The sequence below is a fragment of the Acomys minous genome (assembly GCF_964271855.1).
Source record: "Acomys minous genome assembly, chromosome: 3".
Lineage (NCBI taxonomy): Eukaryota > Metazoa > Chordata > Mammalia > Rodentia > Muridae > Acomys > Acomys minous.
The window spans coordinates 118,270,586-118,285,736 of NC_140485.1; the positions used below are offsets into that span (position 1 = coordinate 118,270,586).

The following is a 15,151-nucleotide window of genomic DNA, read 5'->3' on the forward strand; positions in this document are numbered from 1 at the left end:
ACTCACCGGCATAGATACTTCTAAAAACGTGAGGAATGAATGTGAAATCACACGATGTTCAATCAGCGTGTGCTGTTAGTAGCACACCGGCATCAGATAAGGCAGACAGGTGAGGTAGGATAACTTTAGTTTACATGCTGTTATGCGCCCACTGATACATTCACCTTTCCAAAGTTTGTCTCTACTTTGTGGACTTTTTTTTTCTTTTCTTTTAGTACTTAGATGCCAATGAGGGTTTGATGTTAAATTCTTGGTTCTGTTATTAACAGTGTGTGGCCCTAATAAGCCACTTAACCTCTCTTGGGGTTCCTATTAACTATGAAAGGAAGGAGGGGGGCTCAGCATAAGCAGAGAGGCTCTCGCATGCCACGTTCTTATTTCTCCAGATGAGGAAATGGAGACCCAGAGTGTCAAAAAACACAGGCACAGCTAGAGGGCTACACCAAGTTTCCTAAAACTGACTTGACAGGAAAGTTAATTTTCGGTACAATTGTGTTTGAAGCCTCAAATGCAAACATGTAGGAGTAGAATCATTCTGGGTAAAAACTAGGTGTGTATGGCCTGGCACACTCTGCCACCAGTGTGGCTCCCACTGACTTAAACCGTAGGTCACAACCATGTCACTACATGGGTACTGAGTCTGAGGTACTTCTGTCAGCACTTGCTTGTGCTATACCATGCACCTCCACCAAGCAACCTTGGTGTCAACCCCACAGCGTACACACTTTGCACTGTGTATGCCATTAGCCACACAGTGCCAGCAAACGCTGCCTGAACACAGGTCAGATCTGAGATGACTGTGTTATTTCAGTGTTTTTACCATATACACACGATATTTTTGTACTTACAGAACACATTTTCACTATGGAATAAAAAGAAACACACACAGCATTTTCTTAGTGTCATTCTTTAGCACATGACAAATTACTATAACTTTGGATTGTTGTGTTAAGATGTTGGATTTTGAGAGCTTCTGAGTTTTTTTTTTTTTTAAGTTAATTGTGGTTTGTTTGGGCTTGGCACAGAGTTCCCAATCATATCAAGCCATCACCCCGCTTTTTTTGCAAAATTAGAATGTCTAAAAGGTACACGGGAGTCACATTTGAAGCCAGCCGCCACATGAAGGGCTCTCACTCTGTGTCTATCAGATGGTCCTAAGGACAAGGAACTCAGCAGGCCAGGAGTGGGTAGGGATCTTATGCCTTCTTTGCTATTCTTCTCTCTTACACAAACAAACAAACAAACAAACAACTGGGCAGGGCTCTAAGACTGTACTTCCATCTATGGACTTGAACAAAAAGCTGTAAAGCAGATCAGAGACAGTGGACCTGTCTCCTCTGCTGACTTGTCTCCCAGCTACGTTCACACACAGGGTAAGTCCACGCTGCACCACTCAGTCCCCTCCCACCTCTGCCTTCAAATGGTGTTTCTTTCTTTCCTTACTTTTTTCTGGTGTTGCTGGGGATCAAGCCAAGGGCTCCAAGCTAAGCACATGCTTTACCACTGAGCTGCACATCCAGCAAAAAAAACCCCTGAGGTAGCCATGCAATCATGTCGCCTCCTGCTCCATACACTGTGACTCCTGAGGTAGCCATGCAATCATGTCGCCTCCTGCTCCACACTGTGACTCCTGAGGTAGCCATGCAATCATGTCACCTCCTGCTCCACACACTGTGACTCCTGAGGTAACCATGCAATCATGTCGCCTCCTGCTCCACACACTGTGACTCCTGAGGTAACCATGCAATCATGTCGCCTCCTGCTCCATACACTGTGACTCCTGAGGTAGCCATGCAATCATGTCGCCTCCTGCTCCACACTGTGACTCCTGAGGTAGCCATGCAATCATGTCACCTCCTGCTCCACACACTGTGACTCCTGAGGTAACCATGCAATCATGTCGCCTCCTGCTCCACACACTGTGACTCCTGAGGTAACCATGCAATCATGTCGCCTCCTGCTCCACACACTATGACTCCTGAGGTAACCATGCAATCATGTCGCCTCCTGCTCCACACACTGTGACTCCTGAGGTAGCCATGCAATCATGTCACCTCCTGCTCCACAGACTGTGACTCCTGAGGTAGCCATGCAATCATGTCGCCTCCTGCTCCACACTGTGACTCCTGAGGTAACCATGCAATCATGTCGCCTCCTGCTCCACAGACTGTGACTCCTGAGGTAACCATGCAATCATGTCGCCTCCTGCTCCACACACTGTGACTCCTGAGGTAGCCACGCAATCATGTCGCCTCCTGCTCCACACACTGTGATTCCTGAGGTAGCCATGCAATCATGTCGCCGCCTGCTCCACACACTATGATTCCTGAGGTAGCCATGCAATCATGTCGCCTCCTGCTCCACACACTGTGACTCCCTGATGTGCCGTACAAAGGCTTCCAAGACTTTGCTTATGTATTTGAGGGCAGTGTTTTCTCCTCTCCCTCACGCTCCCACCCACGGTGACGCTGCGCTGGGCCATGCTGGCTGGCTCTTCACAGGCTGGCTAATGTCTCAAAGGCACTCTCCCGCTCTCCCGCTCTCCCACTCAGAACCTTCTAGTTTTCACAAATGACCCCGCACTTTCCTGTCACTATCCTTTATTATGTTTAAGTTTTGACTTTATGACTAATGTCACTTTCATTCTTTAGGCAATGACGCAGGGATGATTTCTGATTTATTGGCCACCACCAACCAGACTCCACTCTAGCACAGTGTCTGGGAAAACCAACAACAACAATAGGCATTCTTACAAGTGTTAAACAAATAAGGAAGGTGGCAAAGCTGCTGAGCAGTGAGGCTGGGATGGGGGGGGGGGGAATGCAGGCAGGCGGGGAGGGCTGAGGAACAGAAAACGCTCAAAGCTTGAAGAAGAGTTTTCCACAAGAGGAAACGCTGAGCTCTCAAAACAGCTGCAGAAAGGGTGAAATTACAGAAATACAGAGAAACCTAGAATGAAGACTTGAGGGATTCAGGTCAGGGATGCTTGGAGTACCAGAGTAGCAGCTTGAGAAATGTGGGTGCTGTTTGCTTTGACTAGGTGTTAGGGAACCAAATGCAACAAACAGTTGACAAGATAGCGGGCCTCACGGACACGGAGGCAGGTAACCACAGCCTGACACTAAACGTGACGGTAATTAAAGACACTGACTAATCACAGAACAGAAGTGGCAAAAAGGACACGTGCTTTACTCTAGGGCTGGAGACTGCTGAGACAGTTACAGACTCCACTGTTCATGCAGCTGGCACCACACCGCAAGCTAATGGTGTGCGCTGACTTCCTGTGGCTCAAGTGACCTGGCTTGGGAGGAGCAGAAACAGCTTGTAGGTGAGCCAGAAGGTAGAAAGTGTCCATTAAAAAAGTGTACCAATTAATCACTGTGTGTGCAAATGTGCATGCACTTGTGAGGAGGCATGCGTATCACAGAGTGAGTGTGGAGGTCGAGGCACACGCTGCAGGAATCAGTCCCCTCCTCCGACTATGTGGATCCCAGGGACTGAGCTCAGGTGACCAGGCTTGGTAGCAGTTGCCTTTACCAGCTGAGTCATCTTGCCCAGCCATCTTGCCCTCTGACCCCCATTTTTTTTTTTACAGTTCCTAAAATCTGTAGGGTTATTTGAGCCTTCTACTTCCTCATTTCCTAATCTCCCGTTATGAAGGAATAATTCTCCCCAAATCAAGTCACATGGACTATAAGGAAATCCTCTGCTGTGAGATACAGTAGCAAGTAGGTGCAGGCTGCGTAGACCTAAGTAACAGGGAAACAACAGGGTAAACAAAGAGAGTTCCTCAGTGCCAAATGGTCACGTCAAAGAGTGATTAGAGCAAATTTGTTCCAGTATGTTGAGAAAGACATTTTATTCCATGATTCACCTGAATAATAAAAAGATATCCTTAAATAAGAAAAGGTCTATTCTCTTTTAAGTTTCCCAAAACTCCTCCTCCTCCAAACAAACAAAAAAGGAAACCAACCAACCAAGATTGTTAAAATTAGTACTACCACTGATCACATGACCGTGACTGCTAAGTAATGACTACAGCACTAGTGCATAGTTAATTTCTCATGGTTTTTCCTGAGACCAGCACCAATTCCTGAAGAACAGGAACCACGCAGTAGGCGACAGGCACTAAATGTGACGATGCCAGGTCTGGTGGCTTGTGAGTTAAAAGGGAAAACAACAACAATAAAAGCAACCCGACCCCTGACTAGGCACATCCCTAAAATGACGCATCATCAGCCGGACAGGCCAACAGTGCAGAAGATGGGGCCGTGCCATGCGGGAGGGCAGCAGGGTTAGGGTGTCAGCGACCTTCCAGGAAAGGTCATGCAGCTTCTCACGTCAGAGCCAGTGAGGCTGATTACCATCGTTCCCGCCACTATCTGAGGGACATTTCTGACAGGATGACTGGCGCGGAGTTCTGGCAAGCACATCTCTCATACTGTAGATCTCTAACAGGTTTTCAGAGAAATGTTACTGATATTCAGATTACCCTGGGAGAGATCAGCCCTGTGCTCTCCTGCCAGACAGCCCTGGGCCATGTGCCTTACTCTAGACTCCTCACCTCAGAGCAATCAATGGGTTTTTCACATGCAGAAAACAGTCCACAGCCCATGATATACTCTGAGAAGAACTGGGATAAATGTCCTAAAATACTGATTTGTGTGTCCTTAGAAAAATCACAGAATTATCACTGGGAATCTATGCTCTTCTATAACCTGGCTTCTAATGGAAAGTCAACACAATGAAATGGAATGTGAGAGTTCAGGCTCAACTTACGAGTGAGTTGCTAAATGGGAAAACAACTCACATACCTTTTAAAAAATTTAATTTAATTAAAAAAATAATTTAGCCAGATTATATCCTGATTGCTTTCCCCTCACTTGTATCTTCCCGTTCCCCCCTCCCTCCCTCTTTCGCCCTATTCCCCTCCTCCATACCTGTGACAGAAGGGGACCTCCTCCCTCATCATATGGTCACAGATTATCAGGACTCATCTAGATAGCCTGCTTTCCCTTTAAAAAAAATGTAACTAATGGAATTAGGCAGACATTAGGGAATGTTTTCTAACCTAATTTTGGGGTCAGACTAGGGAGGGACTATCTCACAGATTCTTTATTCCCGAGCTCCCTAGACAATCTGAAGATAGGCTGCAGCACACAGGCCTCATCCTGTGGCGGCCAGAGGATTCTGGAATGCTCACACAGAGAGAAGAGGGGAGGCAAACGTGCTGCCACATGGTGGGGGCCGAGGTGCAGACCCAGCTCTGGTACTGGAGACAGCAAGAGCTCCTGGCCGCCTTTGCCCACGTGCCTCCATCTCTGAGGCTGTGGGGTTGCATCTGCTGTGTAGTGCTGGGAGGGTGGAGTCTGAGGGGCACCGGTCTGCCCTGGCTCTCCCGTCACATCATCCGTGTTTCATGCATTTGCTCTAGGAGAGGTGCTATTTACAGACTAGCACATGTTTTCTAACATGGCGTCCACACATTTTCGTTACAGTAGTTGTTAAGTTACTGTAACAAGTCATGGTGACATTAAGAAAAACATCAGTCCGGGATGCATTCAGTTCTTCATGAAACTCAATAACTAGATATTTTTTAAACTATAAGGCAAAAATATCAGCTCAAGTTTACGAATTGCCTATTATATATTAAGACAGTTCTTTCTAGATAAGAGATAAAACACTTCTGAAACGTTAAAGCAAATTCTATAGCAACACATCACTACATTTCCTCTCTCAGAATTACTAAAGTGAAAAAAAAATATTATTCTTTAGCAACAGGAAGGAGACAATAATTATAACTGTATTTTCTTTTCTCTCTTTCTCTCTCTTTTTAGGTTTTTCAAGACAAGGTTTCTCTGTGTAGCACTGGCTGTCCTGGACTCACTTTGTAGACCAGGCTGGCCTCAAATTCACACTGATCGGCTCGCCTTTGCCTTCCTGAGTGCTGGGATTACAGGTGTGTGCCACTGCGCTCAGCTTATAACTGTACTTTCAATAATTTAGAGTTCCTGAATTCTATATATTTGGATACCATATCAATTACCACTGCAAAAGTATCTTTGTTGGGTATCTGACATAAAAATAAAATCGTATTATTCTTATGGTTAAGAATAATTCTGATTCACCTCAGTGCAGGACCCAGTTTTTTTCCTATATAAAGTGATATTTGAAAATAATGTAATGTAGCACAATTGTAAGCTTCTCTAAGACTAAGAGATACAAATGAAAACTGAAGGCATCCTGTTTTTTAAGTACCTAAAGTGTTTATGAGAGGGTGACAGGAATCAGTAGCATTAAACTAAAACTCTGTGTGTGTATGTGTGTCTAAGAATAACTATCATAGAATTATCTGATGCATTAGGGTTCTCTGTTCTTACTTTGGGCTATACATAAAATCAGATGATACTGAATATTTTATATATGTTATTATATGTAACATATAATATCTACATATGATGTACAGACTGTTCACTGGCTTAGGAACTTGCTGTTCTTAATTACACCAGCTTGCTCTTACTGACTCTACATGCCAGGAAAACACTGAAAATAATCAAAGCACATTTTTTTTCTATGAAGATGAGCTACAATGTATATTTTAGAATTATTTTGGAAGAGCGAGGGTAGTGATTATTTGTTTAATGAGCTTTTACCATACTCAAAGCATCACAAAGATTTGCTGTATTTTCAGAAATAATTGAGCATTTCTGTGTATGCAAAAACACATCTGCAGAGTCAATGCTGAGCTACTTAGAGGTGAATGGTACTTGTCAATATTAAGTACTGTTTTTTAAATTTTAAAAAGGAAAACAAAACTGAGCATTTACCAGAAATAACATCAACGAACCCCATAAGATAATAGTCTAAAATGGCCTTAAAAAGAACATTAAGTATCATCCTAATTTCACTAAGATCAACCGACAGGAATGAAGTCATGCCTGCTCACAGGCAGAGAACACTCATATGGACACGGAAAACTTAGCACCAACAGGATTACAAGTGTACAAGACGTATTTTTTATCCTATATTATTTTTATTTGGTAAATTTTATAAAATATAGGAATATAGCACTTTTAGAGTGTAACTAATTAACAAGAGTAAAACACAAATGAAAAGTAAGACCAAGTTGTTAGAATGATTTTTTTCAAAGCTGTCAGGTTTCTTTACTCTCTGATAGCGCCAACATTTCTCCCTCCCTCCCTCCCTTTTATCAGATATGAATTGGGACCACATCTTGGTACCGAAGCCCTAGATGAACCTGGAGGAAAACATCCATCTCCACACAGGCAACTAATGCTGCTGCCAGCCACCGCCGTCCCTGTGTGCCAGGTGCTCTGGAGGGAACCTGGCACAAGGAGCAGGTGTGTCAGTGGGAAGAACTGGGAGGACGCGCAGCTGCCAGCCACTGAAAGGCATACTTTTGCTCTTTGTTGTATAGTTTGAACAAAAGTAAATTTAAAAAGGACAGCTACTGAGGCTTCTTTTCTCCCCCCCCCCCCCCCTTTAGAAGTACAGAGGATAAAGCTGAGTGCACTTCTGAGGTTGAGGTGAGAGACTCCTTCAACACAGCAGGTCATGGCCAGCCTGGACAATAGTGAGGCCAGTGTCTTGAAACAGAAACAAAACCCAAACTAACACACTAACACACACACACACACACACACACACACACACACACACACACACACTACAATTCTTATAAATTCCACGTGAAGAAATCACAGTGAAACAATCATTAAATAGGGATGTAAAAATATCCACTGCGACACACGCCTGGCTGTGGAGGCCTGTCTATTACAACTGACTATATAGCGAGGTGGCAGAGGATGGAGGGCTTGGCTTGAGAGTCTGAAGGCCACACCCATAGCCAGCAGTGCCATCTGAGTGTCATCTTTCAACTCTATGGCTCTTGATTGATTTGTTCACCCGTGAGCTAGAGTCCCAGCCGCGGCATTCCTGGCACCAGCTCCACAGAGCTACGAACTGAGACCGCCCACAGAGCCTAATAATCTCACGCTCTTTAAAAGGCTTATCTTATATATGATGATAAGGAAAGGCTTGCAAGTGAAATTAGATCTCTGATGCATTTTTATGGTATGTTTATAAGGCAGAATCGTGGTAAAAATCAAACCACATGCATTTTGACAAAGAACAACCTAAGAAATACAACTAACCAGGTGCAATGCAAACTCAGCTTTGCATTTCTCAAGGTTGGCCGTCAGCCTCAGGACTCAGAGTATGGACAACATTTTAGTGCCTGGGGCGACATTATGTTTATCAGGGACTTCTTTTTACACTAGCACAGTCATTTCACATACTCTCTCCCTCCAGGAATCATCATGCTGTCTAACACACATACAACAATTCCTCAGAGAAGTGTGCGTGCGTGCGTGCGTGCGTGCGTGCGTGCGTGTGTGTGTGTGTGTGTGTGTGTGTGTGTATAGCTGGGCAAGCACTCTACCTGAGTCAGATCCCTGCTATCTGTGGACTCTGGTGTAACACACGGATGCATAGGCGACAGGTCACTTCAACTTTCCAGCCTGCCCTGAGCTCGGCCCTCTCTGTGGGGACACCCTATCTTCTGGCCCCAATGGATCCTTGCCTTGTGCCGTTCTGCTTTAAGGATTAGTGTTGTTAGCCATCCCGGTTCTGCAGGGGCTCAGTTCAAGGCTCTGTGCATGCTAGTAGGCAAGTGTTCCACAAGCAAGAACTCCGTCCTTGGCCGAGCTACTTCAGTTATATGCATATTGTTATGTCTTCTTGGGGTCTACTAGAATTAGGGTTTGGGTAGTGAGCTGAGCCTGAAACAGCCTTGAAGAGCTAAGCTAGACATCTGAAGAACCTACTACGCTGGGAGATGAGTGTAAAGGTTTGCAGAGCAAAACAGGAAAATCAACTACAGTCTAACCTAAGGCCGCAGTGTAGTGCGTCCACCTAAGAAAAAGAGGGGTGCAGGCAGTGACAACGCTCTCTCTCTCTCTCTCTCTGTGACAGCTCTCTTAAGTAAGTGGTCTCAGGAGCACAGGCACATCAGGCTGAGGAAGGGCAAGGCCAGTTTCCGAGGAGCAGTAAAGTATAGGAAACTCCTATTACCTCCTCCGGCTGACACAGAGCCATGGAGAAGTCACATGGCCTTTGTTTCGATGGTCAGGACGGTGAAAGCTGGGGACGCCGGAAAGGCTTGATCTTTCCTTGCATTTCATACTAAACCAAGAGCCTTCTTACTGCCCCGCGCTAACACTATGTCTCCCCTGCATCAGGTTACCCAGGAAACTCAGCATGGTACTGTCTTGAGTCGGTGTCCCGCGCCTTTTCAGTTACCGTGCTGAGTTTCTATGCCTCAGCACAAGGGCTCTTGGAGATGGCTGGTGATGAGGAGAGAACCGTCCCAAATGGGGTTTGTGCTTTCTCAGAACACGAGAGAGGCTTCTGTGTCTCAACAGACACCACAGCCACAGCACCTTGATCGTGTGTGGACTTCCCAGTCTCCACACGGTGAGATCTGCTTGTTATGTAAGCACTGCACACTGCCCTGAACTAGACAGACATTTGCCACCTGCCCAAGTCTGATGTTGAACAGCAGAGTTGAAGCTTGCTGTAACTTCGCGGAGAAGCTGGCTCTCTATGTCTGTCAGCCTTCTCTTGCTTCGCCATGCTCTCCAGGCTGGTGTGTCCTGCGGAAACCTCTCACTCCTTACTTCCTGCCTCGACTTTCTCAAGTTATCCCCCTCCACTGGAAGGGATGCTGCTCTAAGCTGGACTATGTTGGCATTCTTGCTAGTCATGCCTCTGTGTTGTGCCACAGGAGGAAGGTGATGAGTGTGAGCACTGTGGAGAAGCCAGCAGCACCCCACACCCTCCTCTAGATGACATAACCATACAAATCTCTAGACACTGCCAAATGTCTCCTGAGAGGCAAAGTCCTACTAGTTGAGAAGCACTGGTCTATGCCAAGACTCAGGCATCATTTTGTTTTTCTACAATAAAACAAACTCTCCCATGTGTTCCACAATCTACTGCATCCCGATTTTGCGTGTCAGTTTGTGTCTCTTCAGTACGTGGAACGTAACTGGGTGTCTGGCCTTTCTCCTGTAGTTGCTTGCTCCCCCTCCATTCCTCCATTCTTTGAGGTGAAACCTGGAGAATGGCTTCCGCTTGCTTGTCACTTTGATCCTGGTGTAAAGCTATCAGGGTGTCTTGACTACCAAACGCTCAGATAGTCCAACTGCTTGGCTAGCAGCTATGTAACCTGCAGCCTGCAGCCTGCAGCCAATCGTCCAAGGACAGCTACGAGGGTGTTCCAACCTAACACTGTAAACTTAATTAGAACACGAGAGATTTGTGAGTGTGTGTGCATGTATGTTTGTGATTTTTTTCTTTTCTTTTTGTAACCCAGCTGCATGGCTTGTAGCAGGAACTTTGTGAACGGCAAGGTAGTGTCACAATGTCACAGCTGGACATGCCTAGATGTGCTCTTTGCTGCACCTTCAGCTTCCAGGTCTCTTATTCTGGTGCTTCTATTCTAGTCTTTGAGTGCCATCATTAGTGTTCTCTGTGTCCTGCCTTTGGCTTCCTTCTCTTCTCACTCCACTGACCTCACTCAGGGCCACCGCCCTCAGCACAAATCCCACTTTCCAGCACAGCGCACTAACTACACTAATTCCTCTTCGACCGGCTTTGGAGCTCTACTTTGAATACTCCTACCTGGGGCCACCGAAGACAGCAGCAGCGAAGTCTAACATCCCACCCCCCCGAGCCACGCAGCTCGGTCTGCCCACCTTGCCTCACCTGGATGCTCTCTAATCTTCCTAGCTGACCGACTTCATATACTGCCACTATACAGCTGTATAATAATCCGGCAACCTCCGAACTGTTCTAATGTCACTAGTTAACTGAACCAACGAAAGGCCTGGTGCCCTCGCCCTCCCTCCCTCCCGCCTCCTCTACTGCCGTCTTTTGTATCTCATTTCCATGTATCCCTAACTAATGCTCCTCTGCTGGGTTTTAGCTGCCTCTATTTTAACCATCTGTGCTAACACTGTGATTACCTTTTGACCATGAAAATCTCTGTATGTCATTTCCTGTGTCACCTCCTCCATGGGAACCCTTGTCTGGAGGATAAAGCCTCAGCAAGTTCACGGAATGCACTAGCAGCACACCTACAGTCACAGCTCCACTTCCGGGCTGCGCGCATCACAGGCAGATCCCCAGACAGGGTCAGAACACGCATACCGTACTCAAGTTCGCCCTCTTTGGGGATGTTTTGTCCTAACTTCACACAGCGCTGCTTTTTAAATCCTAGGATCTTCAGGTCCTTGGGAACTATTCCTGGCTTTCCCAGGACAGAATGGACGGTTCTGTCCCCAGGTGTTCCCAATGCAACATGCACATTATTTCCATTCTGGTTCCAAGAGTCTGTTGAAAGCACCTGCTCCCAAGGCCTACCCCGGCTGGCAGAGCCCTGGGGGTCAGTGCCTTGTTACTGCAGCTTCATGTGGGGCTGAGGAACGTCCAACAAGAACAGCTAAGTAACTACTTGTTGAATGGCTGATACATACTCAATGCCAAAACCGTTTACCATGACATTATAATGATATACGCAAGCTATATATTTGTTTAAAGAATATACACGATTTTATAGTCAAGAATTAATGAGGCTTCTCAGCCTAAGGAAAGAGCTAATGTCACATAATGAACAGTCTAGTAAGCAACACCCACAGGGACTCCTACCAGAAAGACACTGACTGCTATTGCTGCTGGCACAGACCTTCAAAGGCAATGGCTTTTGTCTGCCTGACAGCAGCTGGGAATGTCTTCAATTACTGTCAGGTGAAAGGAACGGTCTGAGAGCTAGAACGTATTTGTTCTGTGGACTCTAGCATCACTGTGTACCTTCTAGCTAGATGCAAGGGCAGCGTGGACAGCGGCACGCCCACAGTCACAGCCCCACTGCCGGGCTGTGTGCATCACAGGCAGAGACCTGGGGGTGTAGGACTTTATCCACTCTGAGCTTCCTCCGTTTCCTTATCTGGAAAATGGCTGTAATGTCTGCTTTATATATTTCTCATTGGTGCCCAAATCAAAGGAAGTAACAATGTAAACAATGGAAGACCATAAGCATGAAAATTAAAGGGATATTTCATACAGATTGAGACACAGCAAAACTCACGGAGACCGAGCACGTTCCCGACAGTGCGTACCTTTTGAGAAGCCGAGAGCTTCTCTGTTTTAGTTTTCTCCTTGGGGGTTAAAGGAGGGGATCGCTCCTTTACCTCTGGAGGCGAGTCTCGATACAGGGCTGGAATGAAAAAAGGATTCATTTACTTCAACCCAGGAGCACCCTTCCACCTGAGAACAAGCTACAATGGAGAGCAGATGACTAAATGGGAGGAGGTCACACTCAGGTCTCTGTTGTGGCAGCAGGTGATGCGGCACCTACTGGTTAAGGTAGTTTGCCGTCTGACCATCAGTCACGACTGGAGCGCTTTAACCACAAAGACAGCACAGCTGCAGAGGGCACTGGCCAGGCACTGTGTGGTTACACGGGCGCCGACGTGCATTGGGGTCTCTCTCATTCCAGTTAGCAGGGGCCTGCTGTGTGCAGGGCCGGCTGTTGGGAAGCAGCACGCGCTGCTCTCAAGGAGCTCCTGTCTGCCTAGAGTAGGCTTCTCCACCGTCCCAATGCTGCACCCTTTAATACAGATCCTCACATTGTGGTGCCCCCAAACCATTAAAATTATTTTGCTATTTCATAACTAATTTTGCTGTGGTTGTGAATCACAATGTACAATCTGTGTTTTCCAATGGTCTCAGGCGACCCCCAAAGGGGACAAGATCCGCATGTTGACAACCACTGGCCTGGAGGCAGTCAAGCCCCTTCAGGCGGCATCACTGGAAAGGCAGCTGCTGATGCAGGTAAAGTGATGTGGGGATGAGAGCCCTGGTGGAGCATCAAGCTCTGAAGAACAGTAGGCCTGGGGCTAGAAGGGAGATACAACGCATGGACTGAGGGTTGTAGCTGCTTTCATCTGGGATGATACCTTACGGAGCTACTAGGTCTACACAGAGCGTGTGTGCGGAAAAAGCCATGTGGGAATCCTCAAGGGCTGAAATGAAAAATCTATTTTAATTAGGAATAATTTGGAATTGAGGAATTCCAGAGATGTATTTAATTGAAAGTGTGCAATTAAGATTCTAAGGTATTAGTGGACATGGGTATGGGCTGGAATTACTCTTAGGTTTCTTTACATTGTAGAGAAAAGGGTGTTGGGTGTGAGTAAGAGAAACCACCTGCTGTCTGTCCAGTAACTCGCAGCAGAGCCACACTACTGTGCACCAGGAGAGCACGGGCCTCTGTTATTTGGCTGTTCTGCTGAACAGTGGGTCGATGCTGTTCACATTTAACTCCCTTCCATTCGCTCTGCACATGTGGCCTCAGATGAAGACCAAGCACAACTCCCCGGCTATACTTAGAACAGTATATGCTGCTGACACTCACGCTCCCTGCTAATGCGTAAGTCGGCAGTTGAATTTTTGTTAAAGTCAGACAACAAGTAGGATAAAAAGGAAAGAACAGAGCCTGCTGGAGTGTGAGATTCAGCTGTTATGCTCTCAGATCCTGAGGTTTCCCTCCTGTTTGCTTTCACCTACACAAGGCCCTCACAACAAGCATGGAGAAAGAAGGCATTAATTATTCGAGGGCGCAGTAAGAAGTGGCAATTGCAGGGTGCTCCTGACTTGAAGCAAGAGATCAATTCTGAACAAAGCATCCACCACCATGGCAGGAGGTGTCGAGTTACCAGAGAAGGAAAATGTTTTCTTAGATTTTCACCCACTGCAGAGCCAACATCTGTGGCCTCTCGGAGGGCAAGCCTATGGGTTTATTTCTGCAGAACGTGCTGTGGGAGATGTGTGATCTTTTCACATTGTCAAGTAAGAGCATATCTGCTACTGTTTCCACTGCTATCTGGGAGGGACAAGCTCTAATTCTTTGTCAAATCGCAGACTTTGCTAATAGTCCCAGTTATCAGGCAGCCACCGTGACTGAGGAGCAGCCTGCCCTCCCCTGAGCTGGCTCGAGGCAAGGCTGAGGGCCCTGTGGGTGTTTCCGGCAGTCAGGTGTTGAGTGTGTGGGAGCTGCCTTGTCCTAACAGCTTCCCTCCACGCTGCCTTAAGCTTTCCCCACTGCGCATTTTCTTGAAGCCAAAGAACATGCCTGTAGGAGCCTTTACAAGCTATTAGTTGTTCCTCAGAGGATGAGCAAGCCAGGGACAACAGGAAACTAGCAAGTGTGTTGCAGGAGAGAGAAGTGGGCAATTTTTGCAATCCTTGGAACTTTTAAGGGGCACAGTTTGCTGAGGTAACAGCCAAGCTGAGGCCGGGAGCTACAGAAGGACGCCGGCTGCAGCTCTGGGAAGGCGGGGGGGGGGGGGGGGGGGGGGGGGGGGAACACATTAAAGAGAAGTCACTTCATCTAGTTGTAGCCTAGCGCGGTAATCCAGGAAGACACTCTTTCTCCTTTTAATTTTTGAAAAATATCCTTTTACTCTCAAAATTCAGAACCTAAAACAGGAAGTAATAGTATTTTTGTTCAGTCATAATTTGGTTTAAATGGAGTTTCAAAGGTTAGCATGAAAATCAACTATTAGAAATAAATAATTCTTTGCAGAAACAAAAAACAATACATATTCAGTGTCTCCTACTTCATTTTAAATCATTTTAAAGCACCACATCAGTGTCTGTGTAAGGAAGCTTAGCTGATGGCAGCTCAGTGTCCTTACTTTAAAGGGCAAGCGCTCTTGGTCCTGTCCTAGAGTGCTGGCTCTCCTAGCATGCCACCAGGCCAGCTGCCAGGGGACACATTTCTGGGGAAGCAAGGCCGTGTGCCCCTCTCAAGACAGTTACTTCAAGCTCAGCCTTTCTGTGTTAGCCCTGTTTTCATCTTTCAAAGCTTCACAGTAAAACTACGGGCCTCACGAGGAATCTGCTCTCCTTTCTTTTCACTTAGTGAACCTGAGATTGAATCAGCCCCTTCACCTGTGTCAGCAGGGACATGGCCAGGGCTGAGGTACACAAACAGGGAGCCCGGGAGCCTAGGGATTGGAGGGTCTTAAGATGCTAGAGTCACTGTGGTGGGAGAAGAGCGGACAGA

The 15,151-nt window shown here is 46.6% G+C and overlaps 1 protein-coding gene across 3 annotated transcripts in view; it reads right to left on the reverse strand.

The window, feature by feature from the left end:
- AHI1 (Abelson helper integration site 1) overlaps nucleotides 1-15,151 on the reverse strand; it is a 129,220-nt gene that overhangs the window by 14,520 nt on the left and 99,549 nt on the right. For all 3 annotated transcript variants that reach the window (XM_084777565.1, XM_084777566.1, XM_084777564.1), the window contains one exon: nucleotides 12,201-12,298. In XM_084777565.1, coding sequence (XP_084633691.1) covers nucleotides 12,201-12,298 — 98 coding nt within the window. The remainder of the gene's footprint in view (nucleotides 1-12,200; nucleotides 12,299-15,151) is intronic.